This window comes from Varroa jacobsoni, unplaced genomic scaffold (assembly GCF_002532875.2).
Source record: "Varroa jacobsoni isolate VJ856 unplaced genomic scaffold, vjacob_1.0 scaffold_1308, whole genome shotgun sequence".
Lineage (NCBI taxonomy): Eukaryota > Metazoa > Arthropoda > Arachnida > Mesostigmata > Varroidae > Varroa > Varroa jacobsoni.
In genome coordinates this window covers 232,202-258,344 of record NW_019214210.1, presented here as the reverse complement: position 1 = coordinate 258,344, position 26,143 = coordinate 232,202, and the positions used below count along the sequence as shown (strand labels likewise).

The window sequence follows — 26,143 nt, the reverse complement described above, 5'->3', positions numbered from 1 at the left end:
ACATACACAGCTGAGCGCCACTGAAACCTGTTCCGGAATAACACACAACATTCACAATAACTGCACGCCCCTTTCCCCTCGGTGAGAGTGAGGATCCATAAACCTGACCATGGCGTTAGATCGAAGGAGCTCGAGGAACGATGCCTTAAGCTCGACTGCGTTTCGAAGTTGTGCCACCATTACTACGATAGTAATATTGTCGGTGCAAAGCTTGCACCGACAGATGGCGGTAAGTAAACACGTATGGACTCATCTCATTAACTGTATCAGCTTCGGTGGACAAGAAAGGTAGGAAGTTCACGGATGCTGTCTGGGCAGCGCAAGATCTGAGCAAACTTTTAGAAATTAATTGGGATATGTATCATTGCCAATAAAACATTTCTTTCGTAAAATGCTATCTACGGATGTACTGCTTGCTTATCACAGCACGTACGTCAAATTCAACAAGTTAGTATCATCAAGTTGTGCCAGTTACGCGCCAGAAAATTCAAAGCAGACATTCGTTTTTGAAGAGTCTGGCGAAGCGGAAAGAGGTAGAGTTGCAGCCGACGCCGTCTTTCTCATTGGCAATAGCTCCTGCTCGTCACTTCTGCTACTCAATCGACGTCGCTGGGTGGTATTGTTGACGGCAATAGTGGCTGTAGGCAGCAGAATCTAGGATGGCTCGTGGCTGCCGCGGGCGTTTGCCCTTTCCCCTCGGTGGGGAGGAGCGAGCGTTTGCTCATCAGTGTCGTTCGGTCGGCGGTGGGGTGCGTGCGTGCGTGCGTGCGTGTCGTATGCTATGTGCTGCCACATCATGTGTTGGCAATAGTAGTGGCTGCCGTAGCTGCGACAAAAGAAGCACAACATAACATTGGAAAAATCGTACACGAAAAACAAGAAAAAGTGTAGTTTACTGAGTTTTTTTTTAAATGTATTTGGTTTCCGACTGTTGCTAAAAATCAAGTGCAGAAAGCGACGAGAAAAAGTGTCGAAGAAGGGCGAGGGTGCAATAGGCTATCGCTCTTACAAAATTGTGCTTCCGTCATCTCTACTACATTTACTTCCGAGCGGATACACTGCAGAATTCAGCTGCTCTTCCTGCCGCCTTCCCGGGATACTTACCTCCATCCAGCTGTCTAGTTCATTGATTTCTGTTCAGTGGTAACATTGATTCGGTCGGATTGTTTTCTCGTTCATTTCCATTGTTATTAAGTGTTCGTGTTGCAAGTTTGTGTTCCTCGTTGTTGGCGAACGCCGTATGTAAGAGACGCTATGGCGACGATGACAGCAAATACGGAGAATCCGGCGAACAAAACATTCACTCAGGTCCTGCAAAAGCACGCGGGCCGAGCCAAGGAAAGGGTGAGCGTAACATCCTATAGGTATTACACACTCGTAGGTTAATATTACTGTTACCCTACGACGGTGAGTTATTAGCTTCCTTGCCAAAGCTGTATGGAAAACAACCGAATCTCCGTATAAGGATAGTGAAGGCAACGCGCGTTATCTATACACACGCCGCCGTCAGCAATGTGTATTATCAAGAGAAGTTTGGCTGTACGAAGATAGGGCGGTGTATCGAAAGACCAATCAATCAGCACACGAATACCGGAGTGATTTGTAAACGGCAATGCGTAATCAACAACAGAATGTTGTCCTTTGTATATACGTGATTACTTTCAAATGGGGCTAAACATACCAGATAATACTAATAGGAGATGAAATGAAAGTCGCATGCAGAATTTGCTACGTGATACACACTATCTAAATTGGCTAAAACAAGCACACTCGACTTAACAATGTTACACGATATTATATACGAGACATAAATATATATTAGTGTGCAATAACACTGTATGTTCATCGACGACGGACCCACCTACGGCGTTGTCGCTTCTCGGGAGTTACCATTCGACCGCGATTCGTCCAGCTGATGATAATGGAGGTGGTGGTGGTGGTGGTGATGATGATGGCATAGGACATCGACTCATCGGCCTGCCGTACTCAGCTGATAGGAGGGGATGCAAATAAACGATGCACGTCTACGATTATCGTTCTCGTCGTTGTTGCTGCTTCGTGATTACCACTACGTGATCTTAGTGAGATTTTGGAGTCGTTCTTGATCTGACGGTGGCAAGTGGTGCGGTGCCTTCGAACGAACGTTGTTGTCTGTCGGCAGTAAATGAAACAAATAGTTGCTCCTTCATCTAGTCCAGTCACCTTATCTACTGCCTTATTAGTAAAGCTTTGTTTTTGCTTCGTCTAGCTATCTTCACTAAATCGTTAACTTATACTTCGAGTTTATTTTCCGGTGGCGCCGTTAAGCATCGCCTCAAAATTACCACTATTATTACTATAATACTACTTCTTCTATCATAAGTATTCGAATAGATCGAAAACCGAACAGCTGCCGTGGGAGAAGAGTTCAGCGTATAGTTCCGCTTGACTCAGCAGTGCAAACGGGATACATTGACATATAAGCGCAGCAACAGCAATGGGTATAGACCGCCCCTCCTCCTTCATCCATCCCCGCGCATTTTCATGGTTTTTGAACGAGGCCCGGATAAAATTTATAGCTGGTGACTGTCTGTCTTTGCTGCTAAAAACGTATGTAGGGAACGCCAACATGCGTCGATCGCGGCAGCCCGTGAATGAAACTGGTAAATAGTATCGCTAGTTGTAGACGTAGCAGAAGTTGTACCAGCGACGGCAGTTGCCTAACAGCGATACCGGACATAAAACTCAAAACATGTTTTCGTTCTAGCGCCAAGAGAGCTAAAAAATCAACATAGAAGGCAACTGCTGCCCTTGGTTCTACTTCAAAGATGTGTGCACTGTTTCTGCTAGGACAAGTACGGCCTATCAGTCGCGACACCCACTCCACCATTAACGTCTCCTTTATTTGAGGATGGTGCTTAAATTGCTTGGCTATTCCGCTGAGTGCTGCTGGCTATGACGACACACTTAAGAAAACAAGGAGAAGTTACTTGTGTTTATGGGTCTGTTCGCTTTTCTTAAGGCGGCATACTAAACAGCAACTAGTCTGAATCATTAATAAGTGATACGACTACCCACTTTTCAACATTTAGCTAAAAGCGACCCTTATATTAACGAAAATATGGGCCTTGCAGGTTAAACATAGGTTGGCGCCTATGCTTGTTTTAGGCCCGCTATAAAATCAGGGTACGGGAACCTTTCCCTTATTTCTGAAGACAAGACAGTCAAGCTTTTTGGGCTTGTCCTTGGGTTTACCAATGCCCGGCTGTGTCATCTTAATGTAGCGTTCAGTAGCTGTATTGAGTCGAGCACTGGTTCAATGCGTAACGAAGTTGTCCTTAAGCTATGGGTACGGACGCTGGGTTCCCACAAGTCCCAAGTGGTAAAGGCCCAAAAAACCAGTCGCACTGAAGTTAGCCACTAGGGCACTACTGGTGCTTTTATAATGTATACTGACGCTGACTTTGCAAGGCTATCGCAATGATACGTATAAGCCGTACCAGCATCACAGCATTAGCATGAGGTGGACGGGACGCAGCTGCAGATTGTATAGTTGCATTAACTGTGACCCGCCGCTGCTGTTGGTAGTAATGGCGATTAGTACCCGCTCTATTTTCCACCCTGTCGCGTATCTTCCTATGTTACCCAACTAGGAATACCGACTGCAGTGGCTGCCGCTCGAACGCACCGGGGCCAGTGGTGATGATGCCGATGCTCTGCATGTTGTGGCTGCCGTTGGCGTATGGCTTTACGCGCTGCGTTTCTATAACTTGGCAGTACGATAACGATGATAACGTCACTCACTATCTCTCACGCGCCGGTTATCGTAATAACATTGCTGTGCAAAGTGGTAACTTCGTTGACCACCACGAACAACAGTCGCATTGCGTAGAGTACAATTGTCTCGTGATGACTCGAAAGCGGCTCGCTAGGTCGGGAAGCAGGGAGGAAGAAATGGTTTTTTGCTAAGCAAAAGTAATGCCTTTTGTATTGGTCGAACGTTGGGTGAGTTGGGGTGCCGGAAGTCGGTATTGCATTCAAGTGGGCCTGTTCGTCTGCCTGCATATTAAGAAAGGTGCCTTCTTGCTGTTACTGCTGCAGATAAATAGCAGCGGCCCTGGCTCTCCTCTATCAAGCGGACGCCTTCGAGGCAGCGTTTACCAGCTTTACGCTTATTGCAAGAATGCGACGGTGAATACACTGTCTCCCCGTCACAATGGCTGCGACGGCATATGCAGCGCAGTGTTGTTGGCCAGCCACCATAGCTAATCCCGTAATTTCTTTGCATTACTGCTGCGGCTGCAGCCGAGGCGGCTGTGGCCCTTGGCGACGATTCTCGATCTTCGTTATATTCTGGCGCGCGCTGTTTTTCCTTCTCCAGTGACGACGACGGCGACGACCGGTTGACCCACAATCTACTGATGTACTACAAGCGGTGCTGCTGCCGGTGCTCACTGTTAGCTGGTACTGCAGCTGGCCGTCATGGTGGTGGGTTTCTTTCGAAGGGGCGACAACGGCAATAGTTCAAGCTACGGCCAGTACCCGACAGCTTCTGCTATTGCTATGAAATCGTTTCAGCTGGTTTGCTGCCGATTGGCGCTTGGTCACCAGCCGTTTGAACACTAGCGCGAATGATCAATGAGGCAACTGCCAGCATCACCAGCGCCAGCACAACGACGAAGCGCTGATACTAACGGTACGCTTGCCGCTCTCACTATTTTAGTGTTGGCCGCGGAATAGCCCTAATGGACAACGACGACCACAACGATACGACGCCATCACACACTCAGACAGGCAGACGCTAAGAAGTATAGCCAGTGCACACGGGACGCCTCTGTTGCATCAGCAGAGAGCTCGGTAGTCGCCACAATTCGACCGGTCTCCGAAAAGACCTCATCGGCGTCCCGATAAAAGGGCATTCATTCGTTCGTTGCTTGAAGAATATCACGTTTACCTATCCTATATAGATAAATATAGTGAGAGAAATGTTTTTTTCAACTAAAGTGAATTTCCTTGCCGATTGCTAAGCTAGCGCCTGGACAGCGTGGCAACCAAATTTTAAGAATTGTAATATTTTTGCCATATTAGATTTATGTCGGAGAAGTACTTCGTCTGGCGGAAGCATATAGGTATACCAATACGCGAAATGTTGAAGGGCTTTATTTAGTTCCTTGTTCCTCGTCAAACATAAATACACAATGCTATACACTGGATTTGTATGCTTCGTTGAACGAATAGCTGGTCTATGTAGATTCATAGTTTTTATCAATAATCAGCCAAATGGCAACCAGTCCGTATCAATTAAGAAATCATGCGGTTCGCGTTGCCTCGTAGGACGGCAAGATCACTGTGGAGCTGCCACATTGCGGATGAATGGAGCTACGTATATTTTAAAATGTAGTTGGTTTTGATGATGCGTTAGGGACTATTAAGCCCAGTGCAGGAGGACGGCGCAAAGAAGATGGCGGTATCTTGAGGATGTGAGATTCGAAAGGATAGACATTCTGTCTTCGCATGTACGGTGCTGTTCCTTCATACCCCTCATGTTTTTCGCATTCAATTTTTTTTTGCCTACGTATTCTCTACTTGGGCGCCAAGATACTGCATATGTCAGGCATCGGTGCCCGTGAATAAGCTAATTATTGGATTCATGCGATAAATCTAACGCTATTTTGTCTGGATCGACACATGGCGTCTCCACAATATTTATGGGTAAAATCGCATGACTCGTCGTTTGTTCTATCTAAACAGATTTCCGGCCAAGTTCATATTATCCATATCCGTGCAGGAAAAATGGAGATCTGATTGAGGGATGTTGATCATTCGATTGATCTCTTGGCCCTGCTTGAATCTACGTGTTAATAGAGTAGTGAAATTTAGGTTCTTAACGAGTGAGTGCTTCGGCTAAGCAGAAGCGTAAGCAAATAGCAGTAACATGCCGATGTAAATACGCTCACACAATGTCGATGACGGCAACAACAGTAGCTACTGGCGGTGGTAAAACAGTAATAGGATTTCTGCTGTGATCGGTACCAGTAGAAGATAGCTCTTATTGCAAACACGGTCTAACTGGTTGTCTCTCGAAAAATGTCCGAATCCAATGGAATCTAAATGCAAATCTATTTAGTGCTATATAGTGAGACCTATGCTCTAGCATCGGTCGCGTCAACAACCGGAACGAAAGCAGCGCTCACAACAATGGCAGTCGCCGCCGCCGCCGCCGCCGCTGTTATAAATGGGAGAGGAACGCCACTTAGCAGGTGCACATAAATAAATATATAGCGATGATGAGTGGGAGCAGAAGGGGACATTTTATTGTTGGCGTCCTTACTACTGTATCGAACGAAGTTTGATGAAGCAGACGAAATAGGCATGTGACGATGTAGAGGAACAATAAGACAAATTCGTACCTCCTGTCTTGATGCCATTTTCGTTGGCCTTTTGCTTTTTCCGCTCCTCTGGTTCATCCTCCCCCTCCTCGCTCCGTTCCCTTTAATTATCATAATAACCATTATTAACGTCGTCATCACCTGCTGCTGTTTACCATTCGTGTTGTGAGCTCTTTTCTCGGAAGGTTGTCCTGTTGTTTCGTCTTGCCAACTTTGTTCTTTTCAGCTATGTAGTAGATACTCTCGTTCATCTTGCTCCTGCTGCTTTTGCTGATACCATTGGGCGCCGCTCCCGTACGTGCACCGACTGACGGGCCAATTACGTTTCCGCATATGCGTATTTCGAATTACGGGGAAAATTGCCGCCAGCAATGAAGGCGGCGGCGGCGACGACGACGACGATAACATTCTAAATGCATACCATACAGTAGAGTTAGTAAGAGCTATAGCATCGTTGCACGTATTAGCAGGAAATGTCAGCAAAAAGATAGCAGCTTTAGCATTATGGCCTGGCTTGGAATTGTTGACCTGTGTGCGAGTAACTTCTCACGTTGTTGTTGTTGTTGTGGTAGTTTTCAGCGTTTCGAAAGCGCTACTCGCATTGAAATGTGGTAGTCAACGAATGCCAAGGCAAACTGAAGGCATCAAGACAAGGCCAACAATTGTACAGTGTTAAAAATGTCTCGCGCATCTTTACATACAAGCCGGTGGATCATTCGTCCTTCGAGTCCAGAGAGTTTCGATCGCTCCACTCGTGTCCCGAAAGGATGCGCAAAGTGCCTGTGGGGAAAAAAATAGTGCGGATAAATAGTAGTCCTCATTTTGTGTCAACGCCTCAGTGTGCATGCGCCCAGTAAGAGATACAGTGCCATCGATAACGAGAGCTACTACGGAAAAGCACAAACAACTGCAAAACGTTAATCTGTAAACGTATGAAACTGCTGCTTGGAGCAGTTTCATACGTTTACAGGACGCGGTTGTAGCTCAGTAAGTGCGTTAGAATTGAGAGTAGTCAAATGTTGTCGAAGTTGTACGAGTGACCGCTCGCCGCTGCAATTCGCGCATCGTTAATACATTTGTTTTCTTACTTGTAATTCCGAGCCTTACTCTTGTTATTATAGCATTGTTGGTTGCCGCTGATCGCTGCGTTATCTATGCTGCGGCGCATGGATTGTGTGCTCTGCTGTTGTTTTCATATTGATCTGTAAGAAACGATTTCAGTCTCTAACTTTGAAGCTTCTTCTATATTTAGAAGCTATTTTCTTGCGTTTCAATGGCAGCAGCTTCGTCGCTTCCTGTGAAAACGATGATATCTTTTCTATCCTATAATTTCGGTATGATTTCGTCGAGATCGGCAAGACTGATCTATTCAAAAGCACGTCATTTCTGCCGTCTCTCCTTTGAGCAGAACGGCAATACTTGATAGTTTAAATTACCCGGGTTTTTCCCGTAAACATAAATTTTCCGCCTTCCGTCATTTCCGCCTCAACAACTTTAGGCCTTTCGTCCTACACTTTCAAACATGTTGGATAGTAGTACACAGTAAAAAAAAAAGGTAGCGAGGTTGAAATCTTTGTTACCGTTGTTGATCTGAGAACAAATAATTTTACTTAATAAAATTAATCTGATCGCCTCTGGAATAACGGCAAGTGATCGAATCAATAATAGAAGACTGGTTAGAAAAGTGAAAAAGCAATTGATTATTGAGCTCCTTAACTTATATTAACAATGTCGATAGCTACAAATAGCTATGTTTTAGACAATATATTTTTGATAGTAATTGTTATTAGCTCAAAATTAATAGGCGGAAGATGTGATGTTTGTTGGACGTTTTTTTCTGCTGTTATTTCATTAAATCATGTCGACTCAAGGACAAGAAGAACGCTTATTTTACTGATGGTTGACGCCAAAATATATGGAGATGATGACGTCGTCATTCGCACGAAATACGGCAGCAGGATGTGTTCATCCTCAGTCAGTCCTCACTGTTGTTGCTCGCACTTAGCCGTCATCATCACTACTACGGCCACCGAAGACGGAAATTAACTCTGAACTGGAAGCTGGCACTAGAATAGCAAAGAAAAAAAACGAGCGAGAGATACTGTATCGTATCATTTGTATGTTACCAATAATTGTTGCTAAATTGTACCATCTTTCGTAAGCTATGTCGTGTCGACTGTTTGTTGAATGAATGCATGCACGTGAAGGACAACGCAATGAAACCTAGAATAGGGCATAATGGAATACGATAGAGTCTCTGCCTTTTGTTATTGAAAATTTAGTCGGTCATAAAAAAATACAGTTTGATTTTCGTGGAAATAATTAATAAAAAAAAAATAAACAAAAGAAGTTTTGTGAAAGAATAAGAATCGCTAAGTGTACGCAATATACAGTTTTTTTAGATCATTTGGGTACACGAAACTCACCGTTTGACCTATCGTGTCTGGCCGTGTCTTGTCCTACCTTACTGTACCTGTTCGTGGTTGTACTTTTGTATGAAATTTGGTGTTGGAGTCGATGTGGACGTGTAAATATCACGAATGGACGGATGCGACAGTTAAAAGTAAATATTTTTCCTTTTGCTACATTTCGTCTTCTTTTGGTCACCAATGACGCGCGGCCCGACTTCCGCCTAGCGGGCCAAATGCGACCGACGTTTTGCTTTTTGATCTTTTTAACTCCGTCATTGGCACCGCTGTCGTCGTAGTCATTTCTTCTGTTGATCACGTTGTTGTTGTTGTTGTTGTTGTTGAAAGTTGCGAACGACCGAACGTGCGCGTGCGTATACTGTCTGCCGATTTGGGTCAACCGAGGCGGCGGTAGCAGCGCTTGCTGTTGTACGGAGGGTCATCGTCTTCAGCGTTGACGGTGTCCCTATACCGCATCATCGACGTCTATGGCCCGTGAGAGTACCTGTGCTTACACATACACGCACGTATTTATACGTCTGTGTTTGAAATTGCCACGGCCGAGCCGTTCTCTAGTACGGATGTTGTCGTCGCCGACGGTTACGCCGCGTCCGTTTCGATGGCGCTAGCGAACAAACGAGTCGACAAAATATATTTGCTCCACACATCTATAATAGCTATCTATTCGCTCATCTTACTCTCTGCGACGGTGTTACTCTTCTTACGAAAAGCATTATCATTACACGATGAACAAACACAAGCAGTCCTACCATATCGCCATGGGAACCGACGTCGGTGGCTATAACAACAACGAAATTAGCCACACGTAACAGCAGCAACTGTAGTATCAGCCTCGTGGTGCTGCGGCCGTAGATGACCGCGACGACAGTGCGTCATGATCGCGATAATAGCATTGACACATGGTGATGCTATTTGGTCACGTCTGTATCCAGAACTAAACAGGCCAATCTCACTAGAACGAACATTCGATAGAGGGTAGGAGAAAGGCAAGGGCATTGAAGGTTTCTAATCTAAGAAAAGGAAATTAACGACGCACACAGTACTTAAGCGTAGATTGTATCAGAGAATTGTCCATTGTTCAGAGTTCGGGAATATCCTCGCTGAATATCCGAGAAAGTCAGTACCTATAATGATGAACAACACCATCACTGCACAACATCGAACTTGCTGTTTTCCCTTCGTTACGCGAAGAGCATTCAGGAGGAAGTGATTGTGATGCTACACGTAACCACGTTAATGAGTTCCAGTGACGAAACGGAAAATCGGTAGATCGTGCGTAATAAACATCCATTTAGAGAGTGCGCCGCTATAACAGCTGGCCAACCTGTTCGTGGCATTACAATAACATCAAAAGTCGCGTTAAAACTCGTTTGCAAGCTGACGTTGATCTTTGGTTTTTTCAGCTGCTCTTATTTTCTTCACTTCCAAGGCTCGAACGCAGAACTGTTCGCAAATGCTGGCTGCTGCGCACCTTCCTGCCACTACCATTCAAGAGTAAACGTTCGTCAAGTAAATTTTTCAGAGGCCAAGAAGTCTCTCACCTATTGTAGGCGTTGTTATTTAGGATACACACAGAAATGCCAAATTTACTCCACAAAGTGTTAAGTATGCCGAAAAAACATGCGGGATCTGCGTTAAGCATATGGGTACTTAAAACCATTTACGTTCATAAAGCTTACAGACAGAATTTCGTTGAGTTTTCTTCGCTGAACTGAAATTCTTCTCGTAGAAATGGAATAAGAAATCGTAAAGAAGGAGCAAAGACGGTATCAATTAGTCCTGTGAATAAATTGGACATATTTTTTTATCGATGTGACTTCTTAAGCAGAGGTAGCAGCAAAAATTTCGGGTTGGTCGGTCATCGGCTCGGACTTTCTGCACAATCGAAAGTCAATCTTCGGCAGTTAAAATATGTGAGAGCAATAGACAAGTGTGTAGTAGCAATAAACGTAGTACCAGTTGAATTAAACAAATGGTTACAGTCGATAGGGCGTTTTCCGTGTGTCTTTAGTTATACTTGGATTACAGGTTGAGCGTGTTCTTGTTGCTGCGCGCAATAATTTCACTGCAGCATAACTGATGAGACGCCAAACTTCCTGCACAATCCACATCAATAACGAAAGATGTCTAACACACTCAAAAAGAATGTCTTTATTCATACAGCTGAATCATACATCTTTCCTTGGCGGGATGTGAAGCAGCGGCCTTCGGTCCCTTTGAACCAAGGACTTGGCCATTCGAGGGACCGCGCCAACAATTGACATGGAGATTCAAAGTTGCGTATCAAGTTTAGGTTATAAGTGATGCGCTTACATAGTGGCTTATATAGCTATAATAGTGGTCCCCGTTGGTACAGGTTTCGGTGTGACAAGTGTTTCAAATTTCATGCGCGTATAAACTGGGAAGAAAGCGTTGTCAGAGGAAAACAACGCTCTGCTAGACTCTAGCATAAACAGTTGATTTCCGCTGCTATCTTCTTTACTTGTCTTTTCTTTTTTTTTTCTAAATTAAGCATTCGTTCCGTGGCCATTGCTAACTCGTTTAATTACACTGGCGGTGAACAATCTCGAACTGTCCGGACAGAGTGAGGTGTCACCACGGCAATTGGCTTAAGAACTACGATTGAGCTACTTTCCTTCAATCTAGATATGGACATTTCCCTTCGCGCTTACTGTTTTGTTGCCTCCCTGTCGTCATGCTGCGGTTGGTCGTTTACGAATACGCGCACGCCTCCGCCTGTTTGCGCGTGACGACATTTCTTAAAAGTAACGAAACGGAAAAGCTAAATAAACAATAGGCCAAACAACGCGTTAATTTTCGTTCAAGCTATTTCAGCAATAACATTTATCTCTCATCTTACATCACAGACAGACTAGATAGACTCTTTAGAGATGAAACGGGTTCAGTTTTGTTATAGCATTGACTAACAGATAAATAAACCATCCACCATTGCCTCGATACGCATTTAATTATGGCCTTAATGTAAAGTTTTAGTTATAACGAAAAATCTTGCAAATATCACAAAACTTATGACACCACATATTTTCTTTATGTAGCACCGCTACAGAAAGTTTCAACAACGACACTGAACCTGATTCATGACGCTAGCTTAGCAAATAGATCAAGGTACTGCATACTCACTTAGAATACTTAATATAAAGCGGGTTTCAATAATACAGGTTCTGCTAACATCAATAACATAGTAAATAGTTACAGGCACACAATTAGTGGCGAACAGTTGAACTAGAAATATATCGGATAGGTCCCTTCCTTTCGAAATAGTCGGTTAGTTTGGTTGCTTCGAGTTACGTAAACTCAAGTAGTTTTATAACAGACTACCTTAGATTAACACTAGCGAGTGACGCTTCTACCACGGGCGTGGAGTAGTTTCTGTGTAGCGACTTGCGTAGTATACATTAACTATCGTGTCATAGCTGACTTAAACTCACAGGTTTCTAGAGAGGTAAGTACTCGCATATTCAGAAAAACTCGAATTTCTATTCCTACAGCCGACTTTCTTGGGGCTATCAATTATCAATTACACTCCACCCAAAAACGAAAAGTCATAGCTCGTTTCGCTATGGCCGATTGTGTACTAAACTCTAGCTTAATTACTTCTGCTCTTTATTTAAGAGTATTTTAATTAGATGTCAATTCTTGAGCTCTATCGCCATGAGTAATGACGGATCTAAGCCACGAACTATGTCTATCACTTTTGCCAAAAATTATATCAATCAATTCGCTAACGACGCTTCTGTTACGTAGCTTAAATGAATTTACTATAATTCATTCAATTTCAAGAAAATGTTAATCGAAGACTAATGTCGTTGACTCATACAGCTGGACCAGGTGGGGTTAGATGGGTCGGAAGCAAGGCTATATAAGACGTTAATGATTTCGTGCAAACAGATCGGTCACTCGCTAAAGCTAAAATTCGAAGGGCTTGAAAAAAGGATTTTTTGTAATCATTTTTTCCCAGGTTAGGCGGATCATTGATTCCTCCGATAATCGTGATTTTCGACAATGTGGTGCATGTGCCAACAATACTATGCGTCCATATGATGGGACTAGGCCAATAAGGTCATTACATTTTTCTTTAAAACCCGCCACATGCGACACGTTGTTGATATTAATGGCATGTGAAAGAAGGAGCGTGACGCTACGATGTCTTAGTCTAACTTATGTAGACATACGCATTGTTACTTAATCAGAGTTATACTCAGAAGCCACTGATTTCCCGATTAATTAATTAATTAGCTATCTATTTTGATGCAGCATTTTCGAATTTCATTTCTACGCCGACCATATTTGTTTGTTCAAGAACATTTGCTCGTCCCAACCGCTTAATGGAGACAGGCGCGCCATCTGCCGAGAAGACCTGTTAGTAGAAGATAAATTTCGGTGATGAGAACTACGGTGCTTTAACGTCTCCTTCACTAGACATCACACTCGCAACGTAAATAGTAGAAAAAGCACTTCTAACTACAACAAGCGTAGTCTGGGTTCGTGAACAGGCCGGCGGTTCATTCTGCCTCTAAATTTCGCATGGATGAGAAGGATCTTTCGTCAAGAACAGATCGAAAACAGCTTTCTGCTTAACCTTTGAACAAAATATAGAGTAAACACAGTGATCGAATTTCTTGGCTTTACCGTCCTGGATCAGCCATTGTCTAAATTTTACGACATATGATGTGTGCCTGGGATACTTGTGCATAATTCGTGACAAGCTTGCCTAATCCACACAAAATTTCTTCGTAAAGGCTTAACCTAAACAAGAAGATCATCAGAAATGTACTTCTGGACGATGTTGATCAGCACTTCAGCACTTCACATCATGCGAACGCGAGTTCGTCGTTTTTTTTCTTGTCTTATTAAGCTGTGCTGAAGCCTGCCTTCGCTGCACCTGTATACGTGTCTGCGATGCCATAGTGTAAGGTAACCAAAAAAGCTTATTATCTTAGTAGAGGGTCCGTTGCGTACCAAGGGTCTAGACAATAGTTAATCTACGATCAAATTCCCGGTGACTAACTACTCGCCACGGCTACAATCTTATTGATATACTATTTGGCACGAGCTTGCATCTAGTAGTATCAGCGTTCGATAAATACACTCGTGGATTCGTAAACGACACCCACAGGTTCAGCTTAATGGGCGCATGCTGCGCATATGTATCCAGCTGCGACGGTTACGCATCGTGACAAGGTTGGCCTTAAGCGTTTTTATCAGGTTCAATCTACTATTTTTGTTCCGCACCACGTGCAATGTTCTCTGTTGAACTTAGCATTTCCGATAACGTGAGGACCTCATACTGCGCAGATGTACAGCGTCGGTATTGAGAGCAGCATGGCAGAATTATCATAACGTTCGGTAAACACACGTGAAAAGTAATTATTGCAGTTGCCAAAATGCTTGCTGCGAGCCTGTCGTAAACTCTCTCTGCTGCTGATCTTGATCTTCTCATCTTGAATGCAGCAGTTGGCAACATTCTTCTCTATAAAAGATATAGATAATAAGTGGTACCTTTGATGGTATATTGATAAGAAGATGAATGTTGTGTCCGTCAAAAAGAACACATTTATAAAAGCACCAGTACTGTTAATCTGATCTATTATTCAAATATACATTCTGTCCTAGCACATCTGCTGCCAAAGGTGAATCACTTAGCCCTTATGAACAATGCGGTAGCAGTAGGGGTCAATGACAAAGCTTTGAGAGTATTTTAAGGACCAAACAAGTACCTCTGAGTTACAAGCTAATCCGAAAGTCAGTATGAAATGAAGCTTACAGTATCCACGAGTTATGAATTTTTTTTTCAGCTTTTAGCTGTCGGCTATCACTGCAAACCGGCTGTAATGAAACTGTAACTTTCTCGCGATTTTTATCTTTTACCTAGTAGCTATGGCCGTATGAAAGAAGGCTATGTTTAGACGTGTTTATAATTGCTTTCAACCTAAAGTAAAGAATGGAAGTTTCTGCGACTTTCACATGTGACAGGTATACTTCGTGGTCTTTTTTAATCGGGGAACCTTCCATCGGTATACAGAAAAATTCTAAGCTGCATCGGTTCAGCCTTATACTAAGTAGCTTATAGAAGGCTCGCCATGCTGTACTTCATGAATATTTATAAATCGTGGTGCGTGTATAAGGCCCGGATCTGTAATAACCAGGCCAAATGACAGCACCGCACGGTACTGCCGAAACAAATGACGCGTACCCTGGAAAATCAATGAATTGTTAACTGTGATTAAACTTTTTTGACTAAGTCGCAACACGGCATTGTTTCATCAGAGAAAACAATGTAACTTAATTTATGCTAGACAGACATTACTTTTTTAGAGAGAAAATTACGCTGGAGCAGCGAAAGCATGTTATGGCTATCAGATATACGTCGCTTCTCTTCGAGGCCCCCTACAATAGCACAATGAGTCGCTCTTACATTTTTCGTTGTAACCCGCCCATTTGCAGGTCGATCATCCCAGACGTTTTCTGAAAGAAGCGATAACATTTTACGTAGAGTTCTGGTGTTGCGCATGACACATGTGCTGCTTGGAACTGTGTTGGCGGATAAAACTCTTTTCGTAACGCTTTGCAAAAACTAAATGACATAATTTTAAGGGTACATTGCATTAGATGATCTACTATTTGAAGGTAGTACTTGAAACTTTGAACTTGAAAAATCAGGGGACACGTGATTCGCATAACTTGAACAGCATATTTTTGAGGAACATAGTTGAGGTGCGCATTCGAAGATACATTCACCAGCTGTAGTTAGTTAGACCAAAAGTATCGTTAACGGAATTATGTAGTAATCAGTTTTTTCGCTATAATTATACGGAAGGAAGCATTTAATAAGCGAAATACCTCTATGGCTCCGAGTATTTCATTAGCTTAAAACACTATTTCTCCCAGCAACAGCTTGAGCCTTGTAGCCGCAGCACATGCGTAGCAGGTATCCTATAGGCATAAGCGTAGAGATTAAAAGGTAAACGAATAACATGGACATTTTTCTTACAACCTTAAAAATTAACTCGTTCACTTAAAAAGTACAATAGTTGAACGGCGTTTATTAGGGCTTTACAGAAGCCGCAAGAAGTCCTCGGCCTTTAGACAGCTCCGAATTTTGACGATCCACGGAGGATTCAACATGAGCAGACAGTGTCGATCACAGTGACAATAATAATAGAAGCAGCCGTAGTAGAAGCAGTGCTGACAAATCAGCCGACGAGTGCCCACGACCTTTGCTATGCCACGCACCATGCGAAGGCAATCAGAGAAAGAAAGATCAGCGAACACGCCATCAACACTTCGGTTGTCGACCACAACCACCGCCATCCGCGTGGACGCTGCCGTTACGGCGGAGCTCGTTTTAGTTATCCCGATGTCGGGACCGTCGGCCGCTACAATGAGTGGGCTGGCTGTTTGCCATTGGCTGAACATCACTCTGTCCAGCGGGAACGCAGACGCACGCACGACAGCCATTCAAAAGTCGGCACATATATATATATATATATATATGCGTTGGGGGTTTGATGATGCCAACGTCGGAAATAGTGGCGCCTGCTGTATAATGGGTGGATATGTATACACAGAAGTTGTATGTAATATGTGCATGTTTTTTTCCAAAGGACATTGATTTGGCCTGCTCATTTATCAGACATTGGGCAAAGATCGAATTGATTTAAGTACGGACGCTGCATACATACACACGCTAAGACATACGCGCGCTTCGTAGGACTCGTTTTCATTTATTAAGCGCATCTGTTGCTGGTCGTCGCTGTTGCCGTTGTAAGCATCCTAGCAGCGCCTTATAAGTGACTGACACGCCAGTACGGTGGCTAGATATGCCAATAAATAAATAAATCTGTTGTCCTCTGCTGTCCTGCTCTGAGCTTAAAACAAGTAGGGATCAGCAGTTGTGGAAGTAGTAGCGCTTTAGTAATTTTGGTTTAGTTTGCCGGTAGGCGAAATAAGTAAAAACGAGAGGGAGCCAAGTTAAAGTGCAGTAACAACAACATGCGATTCATGTTAGTATGCCGACAGTGTCGCGAATGCCCGCCAACTACAGACGAGTTCAATGGCTTAGCAGCGTGCTTTGTGAGATTCTTCTGTTATTTCGAATTTCAGCTATCCGCTCTATAGAAATACGGCCTGAGCCGTAAGAACTTCCGTCGTTGTTGGTCGAACGCTTTAACACGACAGCGCCGGTACGTAGTTATTGTTAAAGAAGGAGCGAGGCCAAAACAGGCTGCAAACACACGATGAAAAACATAAACATTGAAATCGACGCCCGTAAAGTCAAAGTGAAGCAACACTATCAGGCGCAAGCAACGAAAGATGAATGTTCAGGTGGTGGATATAGATCGAGTCATCTAAGTTAAGCTTTCGAAAAGTTCAAAAGGTCGACAATGGGCCACCATTCAAAACGACTCTATCCTTGCTTTCTAAGTGATATCACTTAAATACGGGTGGGGTGGGAAAATGACCGATCCGGCAGGCTATGTGGTCGGACCTTGGATACATTCTTTAATGTGCAATCGTGAACATTTGATACAAACAGTCACCGTGCAGTTACATGAAGGCCAACCGCCGCCGCAGCAGCAGTAACAGATTAAGTAAACATGTGCGCAATACAATTTAACTTTTTCAAATCTAACCTGCGTCCTGACAACTAACTTACGGCTGAAATATACTCAATCCTTTTTTTAGGCATCTCCAAAAAATGTGCATTTTCAGAAGATTGGAAGGGGATTCAATGTTTGTTGCAAGTTGGGATTATCGAATTAGCAGTTAGTACCATGGTCCTGCAAGTGAAATCGTTTATAATCGTCACGCCTTAAGTTGTTTCAAAATGTTTCCTAGATCCCAAATAACACGAATATGGTGACTTTAACTATTGCAATATTTACAGCAATCGACGACTCACAAAATAGGCATTATATAGTTCTCTATTCCGGCATTGTATGTCTAGTCTCTGACGGGTTGAGAAACTGAATCTTTCGCTGCATCTTGTTTATTCCGTTCGCGCACGTGCTTCTTTGTATGTAACGTCAAGCCTGAGCCACTTAACTGAACTTAACAAAAACAACACTCTTTTTTTCTCGTAACTTTTTCCTGTTATTATGATCATTTTAACGATAGCTAATAGAAGAATGCAGCAGGTATTTTCTGTTTGTATCGCACAAAGTTTAGAGTAAGTCCTCTACAAAACTCTAACATAAGCTGTGTGTAATACCATAAAGCCAGCAACATCTGAGAAACTCTATTGCAAATTCGTTCTACCTCGTATTAAAACTCTGCATACGCGGTGTTTTACTGCCTTTTTAATCCGATATATCTATATATTTTGGATAGTTGCAGTTAATTTCTCCCATTCGCTGAATGGAAAGTAGGAACGTGGCATAGTCGATTTCTAAGAAACGAGAATTTGCCGGGTGCAGGATGTGCTTATATTATTTTTTTCTGAGTGAAACGAGGGTTTCTGGCTTCAGGTAGTCTTCTGACCATAAAAAAATGTTTGGATCTTGTGTCTGACTCCTGAAGGATTTCTGTTGCCGTTAGCCGTGTATAAAAAGTTCATACAAGTTACAACTTGTTGACCTAGTTCTGATAATGCGCCGAGTAGCGAGTCAATCTCGACAGCACGTACAGATTGATACATTTTGGAATGACCGATTCCAATCATGCCTGGCCATAACATCGTCGAGCTACTATCATAGTTAATCCACATTATTAATCAGTTGTTGATTATGACAACCGTTAGCGACAGCGAGTGCTGCTGACGTGGACCTCCATGTCGTCGAGTCGTGGTGCAATGGCCGAAAGATGAACGCTCTTGCTGACTAAACTTAGTGACAGGCGAGAACACGGCCTAGGTTTGAAACCAGCCATAGACAGATATGTACGATTGCTTTTGGTTCGCGTTACTGAAAGGGGCCACAAGCTAGAGTCTATGGCAACGATATAGCTTAATGGCAGTAGCACTGGACGTGAAAGTTGAAAAATTTGTTTATAGCCCATAGACACTAAAAAACTTTTAAGTTTATAAAAATATGAACCAGTCGTTTGTCACGTAAAGTTAAATGTATTATATGACATGTTTCATGTTTTTCTCATATTTGTCAGGGATGCTTTCATGTAGCCGCACTTAATGACTGTACGACAAAGAGACATATAAAGGCTTGCGTCTTATTTTACAAAAAATAACTTCGACACCATGACCATGTTTACGAGTTTACACATAAAGCAGTCATCCTTTAATTAGTATATATCTGTATTAACAGTGGGCGCACCAACGCCATATCATAAACCAGCCAGCACGATAAATCAGCTTGCAAACTTTGCTAGACCAGGCTGTTTTCACGTCGCGTATGGAATGATATTTTGTAAAATCTTTCATGAGAAGTAGCTATAAACATTATTTTGAAAATAAATCGATAACAGAAAAGTCAACGAGATGTTTGTTAAAACATTTAACACGGCTTTGATATATAGTATGTTAAGGCTTTTCGTTCGGCAATGGCCGTGACCCAAGACTAACAGGGAACTCAAAAATGAAGTTATCGCACTGGTTGAAAAGGACTTCTAATAATTTCCTTCTAAAAATCAGTGTTTGTCTACTAGTCATATTAGAAGCTGTCCGCTATGAATTCACCAACGATGAGGCTTTACAGAAGGTTCGAAAACATGAATCATACTTGAAAATCCACGGTTCATTATTCTGGCTCTAGAAGAAAAACCTGCGTGATCTGCTACTATTTTGCTGCGAAAAAATCTTCTATTGCAAATTTGCAAAATTGAATTATCATACTGCAGGCTCTCCAGGTAAACTTACTAAGAGAAGTACACGCTGATCGGGCAGCACCAGAACAAAGCGAGCCGCAATATCCTATCTATACTGACCATGTATCGATAACGACGCCAAAGATATGGCCCAACAGTGTTTTCATCGCACTAACCAACCTAGAAACCAACAAAAATACCTGCCCAAAGATGGCTATAGCCACACAATGACCATATTGATTTTTCTAAACGGCGGGATGTTTTTATTGCTGTCGACGCATATTCCAGACGGCTTGAAACGTACACTACAGCTACAGCCGACACATCCATATATTGCAACACATGTTCACAGATGTTGGTAACATATATATAATCAACACTGAAGACCGCAGAAAAAAGTTATAAATATTCGCAGATTTTGTTAAACCCTTAAAATTTGACACGTCAGGACTGCATCGTTGCATCCCCAGTTAAATGGTCTAGCTGCGCGGTTTGTCGATATCTTGGAGAAATCTGAAAAATTACAACATACTAACGATCCGGATTCGGTTTGTGACCTATTTCTAATTTGATACAAAGTAGAACTCTTTCCAGGAGGTAAACCCAACAGTTCTTCACTTTTCGAAGGGGGAAAAGGGGCCCGTAGTCGGCGAACGAACGTCTTACCCTAAGTAAAACATTCTATACTGGCCAGAGCTAAGAGCTTTAGAGTACGACGATAACGCTCAAATTCATCATCAGGAACATTTTTAGCGCGTATCAGAACTACCGTATGTAGAAAGCGAAAAATGAACGGAAATACCCGCGATATGCCAATTACTTAGCTGTTTCTAGATATGGTGCTGGGAATACTATGAACCCCTCAAGCGGTTTGTATTACACGGCCTAGAGACGTTTCGTCGCTACTGTCTAAAGCTAATGAGGCGCACGAATAGCCTTATTTTCAAAATAATCAATAAAAACCGCTACCATTTCTATCTGGTCAAATGCCTCATTTTGTTGATACTAGTCAAAAGTACCATACATCCTATTTTAACAGTGTGTACGCACAATGGATGCAAAAAACTAAATCGTCATATTAGGGGTGCGCGTATAATACTGCCAGTAGATGGGCCTGCCATTGTCAAAAAAAATTGCTTCATGCCAACGCGTACATCCGACACACATTCTATAAATCGATTCTGTGAATATTTGACGACAAAAGTAAAATTCTTGTTGAAACAAAGCGGAATTGATAATAAGTGATAAGAAAAGCGTAATTGAATGCGAAAAAAACATCTGCAACACCGAAAGAAACACAGTCTAATGTTATTTCCTTTAACACTGTTTGAAGACGTTCAGTAATAACTAAAATGACATTTAAGAATTCTAATATTTCCCAAGTAACGTTTTCGCACCTATAATATCGTTATCTCCGTTGCAACGTCAACCATTTTCGGTTCTATCTGTAATATATTTTGTTATTTCATAACCGATACTTAAATGGTCACGTTAGACATTCGGGTGGGTCTCTTTCTGCGGGTGTGTATGGGTTTGCGTGCCACGATGGTCTACCAACGAGCTGCTTGTTGCAAATAAAACTGGGTTCGTTCTTCGCCCACCGATGCATCCACAGCTACTATTTACCAGCAGCAGCGCCAAACGTCTTAATGGTCTGCAATTGCTGACCGAATTGGCCATACGCCTTGCCCCTTTCATCCTATTTATATGTTAGTCTGGTTCTCAGCGCGGCTGTCTTCGGAAACGAACGTACACTCTACTAAGCAGTTGTTTTAAGCAGCCCGGTTAAGTTGCGAGGCATAATTCAGTACTTTGATTGACCTAAATTATTAAAACGCATTAACATATAGTTGGAAATAGCCTATTTATCCAAATGTGAGTACGTAAGGCTTACTGTTGAAGGTGTATCTGATCACAGAAAGTGCAATACAATTACACTTTTCTTAATACGGCTTGTTAGCGTTTTTTACCACCATACGCTCCTCTCTATTGCCTCTAGCATATATGAGTGAAGCCAGGGGTTTAACGGGCGATAACGTTATTTGCTATTTCGTTTGCTCATTGTCTTCTACGCTCTCTTCATTGGTATCGATCTTCGTATTTGCGGTCTGTACTTATTGCTACTGTCGTTTTTTTTGTTGACGACATAACAACAACAATAGCGACAGCGCTACCAAGCTGACTCGTGGCTGCAGCGATCCGCACAGATGTAGGAAAACGTACGGACAGGCAAACGGTAAGGCAATTACATAGACAGGCAGGTAGCTACATATTATCCGGACACCTACAGGTCTCTTTCCAGCCGGAAATTTGTCACTCGCAGAGCAAGCAAGTATTAACGCTTGGCAACCATTGTCAAGCTCAGCAAAACTAAGTGTATTAGCAGTAATAAACACTGTCACACGTAAACGGACATTATTCTTAACGATCCATACTGCTATCAATTGCTGACGTAGGCCATCGTTTCGCTGACATCGTTTCGATGACAGTTCATGTAGGACGACAACTACCGATAGCAAACCGTAAACGTCAACGATGACGAAAATGATAGGAGCAACTGGTTGCCGGCAGCTGCTCCTTCGAACTCGTCCTGACCGTTGTGATGCTTGTTCTATGAGGCAATATCGTACTGTGATGTGATCATGATAACAAGAACTGCGCGGATGGCTTAACATATTATCCCGTTTCAAGGCTAAGAGCTAATTTTAGTCTATTAAGGCCAAAATGTCTTAATTAATGCTTAATACTGGAAATCATTAGTTCGACCTGATGAAAAATATAAAGAGACCATTTTTAGATAAATCAGCTCATTCCTGTCTCGTAAGTTTTATCGAAACAGTCGCAAACACAATTCTATTATATTGACGATGATTCTGTGAGTTGGCGACAATGCAATGGCTTCGGGTAGAGATTATCAAATATTCAGAGAGGCCCTTCACCGAGTGCGGTGATGTTGCTACATGGATATAAGATGTCCACTGAAATACCGCGCGATATAAGCAGTGTACGTGCTGGCTTGGCCGTCCAAAACTGTTATTGATATGTACCGGGCGTTGTTGCTTTAAATCCCGCTAGCAGTACCCATACAGCTTATAAAAACGAAAAATGTATGCATAGCTCCACGTTGGTACATTTACATTGGATAAACTATGCATAAAATCACTGAGAAAGTGGAAATATTTGCTGAGGTAATGCTGAAGTTCCGGTTCATTTGTTAGTCATGTGAATCATGTTTGTCGTCATTGTTCAGTTAAAGTGTTAGCGGTTTTATTTTAGTCTGTAGTAAAAATCCGTTGTTATGTGTCTACGATCGGTTAAAACCAGTGGCCAATTTGCATCGTTTAACGCAGATTCAGCCAAACAGATGGAGGAGGGACTAGATACGTAGCATAAAGAGATACGCGTCACCATTTAACCGCTCTGTCTTGCTCGCTTTCCCTATAAACCGGAGAATGATTCATTCATTCGCTGAGTGGATGGATGCACAGACGGCTACATCGGGAACTGTCGGCATAACATCGACACCGGCGGGAACAGAAACCGTCAGGGTTTCGCTCTCCGGCGATGGCCCTAGTGACCACCGTGATCCTAGTGATGATGACGGTGGTTCCCGAACACGTAGGACACGATGATAGCGAGAAATACGGAGGAGGCGGTGAAGAGCTAGTGGTGGTTCTGCATAGGAAACTGCAATATTATACTATTTCGGCCACTAGAATTCGATAAGATTCAACAGGAAGACGATAAGCGCTGCTTCATAACGGCCGTTATAGCAGCAACAACTGTACCGTTACGGCAAAGTGGACACACTAATTTTATCGAATTAGTATTCCGCTGCGAATCTGTATACCGTTGGAAACAAGCTTGCCCTCTTATTGTTATTGTCGCTACTGCTCCAATCGGTGCTCAACGGCAGGCTGCCAGCAGCAACCGATACACGCTGATGGCATCTTCTCCAGATCTTACAGTGAGAAGGAAGAATGTGTACCACCATACTATAGGATTTACTACTTATTCCGTGGTTGGGTTCGTCGCACAGTTCATATGAGCAAGCAGACCCCATCGTCATTCCTGTTGTTGCGCTAAAGTAGTCGTATTACTGCTTCTGCACTAAATAATGATACTGGATGGTAAACCAATTGATAATAGTTTACGTTTATTGTTTTGCTAGGGCCAGCAGGGTGAAGTAGCTGGCTGTCTTCCTTCACCCAATTGTCATCCACAAGCGACACTGATATTGAGAAGCGAATCAGTAACAATAACAATGATGATAATATTGCCATTGTTGTTCTCGCTAACACTGTCGTTCTGCGATTCCGGCTACGTCATGTTTATTTTCGCCGATAGCGACGGCAGCTACTAGTCAGGTCCACTTCGTTTACTATTTTTGGTTCTCTTTGAACCGCACTTAATACATATTTAGCCCATATAGTGATTGGCCGCGATTTGCTGACAAGCACTTCTCGGCAGGCTTCTAATTATATATATATATATAAACACTGCTAAAACTACACACACATATATAAGTGTGTGTATAGTTTTAGCAGTGTTTATATATATATATACTGCTAAAACTACACACACATATATAAGTGTGTGTATAGTTTTAGCGGTTTTCTTACGTGACGCACGCTAGCAGCAGAACACGGGTAGTACCACCAAGGGGCTGGCGACACTATTATCCCTACCACGAGTAGGCTGATTGGCGATAATAATAACGATGGCTAAAATAGTTCAGGGCCGTGGGCAGCGACAATAAGGAATCTCTCCCCCCCCCCGGCCGCCTGCTTTCCAGCTTTGCCGACAGACGATATAAAACACACAGAGAAAAACAGACAGAGACTTTAGAAAGTGATTAGTTCAGGCAGGTCTTGGTAAATTTATTAGGGTTTTCTCGATCAGATTTGTGAAGCGGTATGGTTACAGCATGTTATAGCGACCACTTACCAATTCTGGATTTTGAACCAGCGCTAGCCGCATGTTATGATGGCGTTTCAACCATCCAAATCGCGCCGTCCCTATAACCGAATGAATTCACAACGTCCATTAGATCTCAGAAGAGTCGCAATGAGATTTCGTAGGCCCTCAATCAAGCAAACGTTTTTGTTTAGCAAAGGGTAACGCCAATACAGCACGCTGGTGAAATAACAGCAAAAAAAGAGTCAGGGTAATTCTTAGTTTTACGTTAGAAGGCGTGTAGAATCATATTAGACGGTAAAACGAGCGCGAGGCAGAGTCAAGAGGTCCTAATATGTGGTTGTACATTCGCTTTCATAAGGACACTTAGAAGTAGTGAAAGAAAATTTTAGAAATTAGACCTACATAAATTCTAATGGAGCGAGTCGACCTTCGAGTTACGGTCAGGTCTACTTGACGCCTTTTAATAATAACGCATTATCCAGTAGTGCCAGGTGTTAGCAAGTCAAACATTTAGTACCTGCAAGCGTTTTATAGTATAAAACCATAGAAAATACCGACAAACGATATATTTTAATCCGTACTGGATTTATTTTTTGGTTATCTCTCCTGAGGACACCAACATAATCTCTCAGTTTTTACTAATTGCAGGCTATATCATAGGGTGCCAATGATCAGTTGCCTCTCTGAGTATTCAAGCAAAGTACTGTTCAAACTATTTGGCTAAAGCTTAATTCATTTTGGATTTACTGATTTTAGGTGAATGTACACTTCTTACGCTGTCGTACCAAAGCTATCAAGCGGCGATGATGATGCGCTCGTCGGTGCCACATGCATTGTGTGACACAAACAGTGGCAATCAAATAATGGGTACGCATGTGCCCAGAGTACGAAGCAAGACTTAACTGTAGCACTAGAATAAACAAAAGAGAACAGCGTACAATTACGCCTTTACCCAGAAAATGGATGTATTTTTCTGTTTAATAAAGAAACACATGTTTGCGTACACGCAACTTACAGCCGTGTGTCGTTGCTTCTTATTTCAATATATTTGCAAGTCGGAAAGATTCGAAATAACTTGTTCAGACTATAACTGAGTAAGTAATTATTGGATACGTAAAGGTTATTTACATATAAGAAGAAGGATGTGAGCAACTCACTGGGCTATTGGCCTGGGTGACAGGAAGACCCCTGTAAGTAATCTGTATTTTGTAAAAAAACTTACACTTTTTTCATTATTACATTATTAAAGAGATATAGGCTAGAGTCGTGTATTAAGCAGCAGCATATAAATCATGCAAGCACATAGCTTGTTGTTATGTGAACATGCAGGTGCCAGAGTGATCCTTTGTATAGGTTCAAGTAAAGGACTACCATGTACACACCGTTATTGTATATTTTAGAATTGATTTACTTCTTCATATTTTTAACATGCAATAAGAACCACCAAATGACATCATTCAACATCTTAAACTAAGTTGACCGGATCACAATTGATGCACAATTAATTTGAGTGATAGATGATGTTACTAACAAACGAACTAACGATGTTATATCTTTTTTCATTTATATGTAGAAATGTATTTATCGAAATTCACTATAATTTAACGGTAAACACTAAAATCGAAAAAAAAAAAAAAAAAGTCGAAG

The 26,143-nt window shown here is 42.5% G+C and overlaps 1 protein-coding gene and 3 long non-coding RNA genes across 6 annotated transcripts in view; 3 read left to right on the top strand and 1 right to left on the bottom strand.

Moving 5' to 3' along the window:
• Positions 1-174: 174 nt before the first annotated feature.
• Positions 175-26,143, top strand: part of Amph (amphiphysin) — a 66,616-nt gene continuing 40,647 nt past the window's right edge. For 2 of the 3 annotated variants that reach the window (XM_022847821.2, XM_022847820.2), the window contains exon 1: positions 175-1,344. In XM_022847821.2, coding sequence (XP_022703556.1) covers positions 1,255-1,344 — 90 coding nt within the window. In that variant the 5' untranslated portion in view covers positions 175-1,254. Of the gene's footprint in view, positions 1,345-25,252; positions 25,513-26,143 lie in introns of those variants that run through there. The other variant, XR_002685337.2, reaches the window with a different exon arrangement.
• Positions 6,268-8,906, bottom strand: LOC111268684 (uncharacterized). Its single transcript, XR_002685340.2, has 4 exons — positions 8,795-8,906; positions 7,476-8,434; positions 7,070-7,148; positions 6,268-6,777 (listed from the first exon to the last, which is right to left on the bottom strand). It is a non-coding gene; the product is annotated as an uncharacterized LOC111268684 (long non-coding RNA).
• Positions 6,722-8,717, top strand: LOC147752337 (uncharacterized). Its single transcript, XR_015314332.1, has 3 exons — positions 6,722-6,800; positions 6,941-7,355; positions 8,240-8,717. It is a non-coding gene; the product is annotated as an uncharacterized LOC147752337 (long non-coding RNA).
• On the top strand, positions 9,956-10,781 carry LOC111268686 (uncharacterized). Its single transcript, XR_002685343.2, has 2 exons — positions 9,956-10,069; positions 10,201-10,781. It is a non-coding gene; the product is annotated as an uncharacterized LOC111268686 (long non-coding RNA).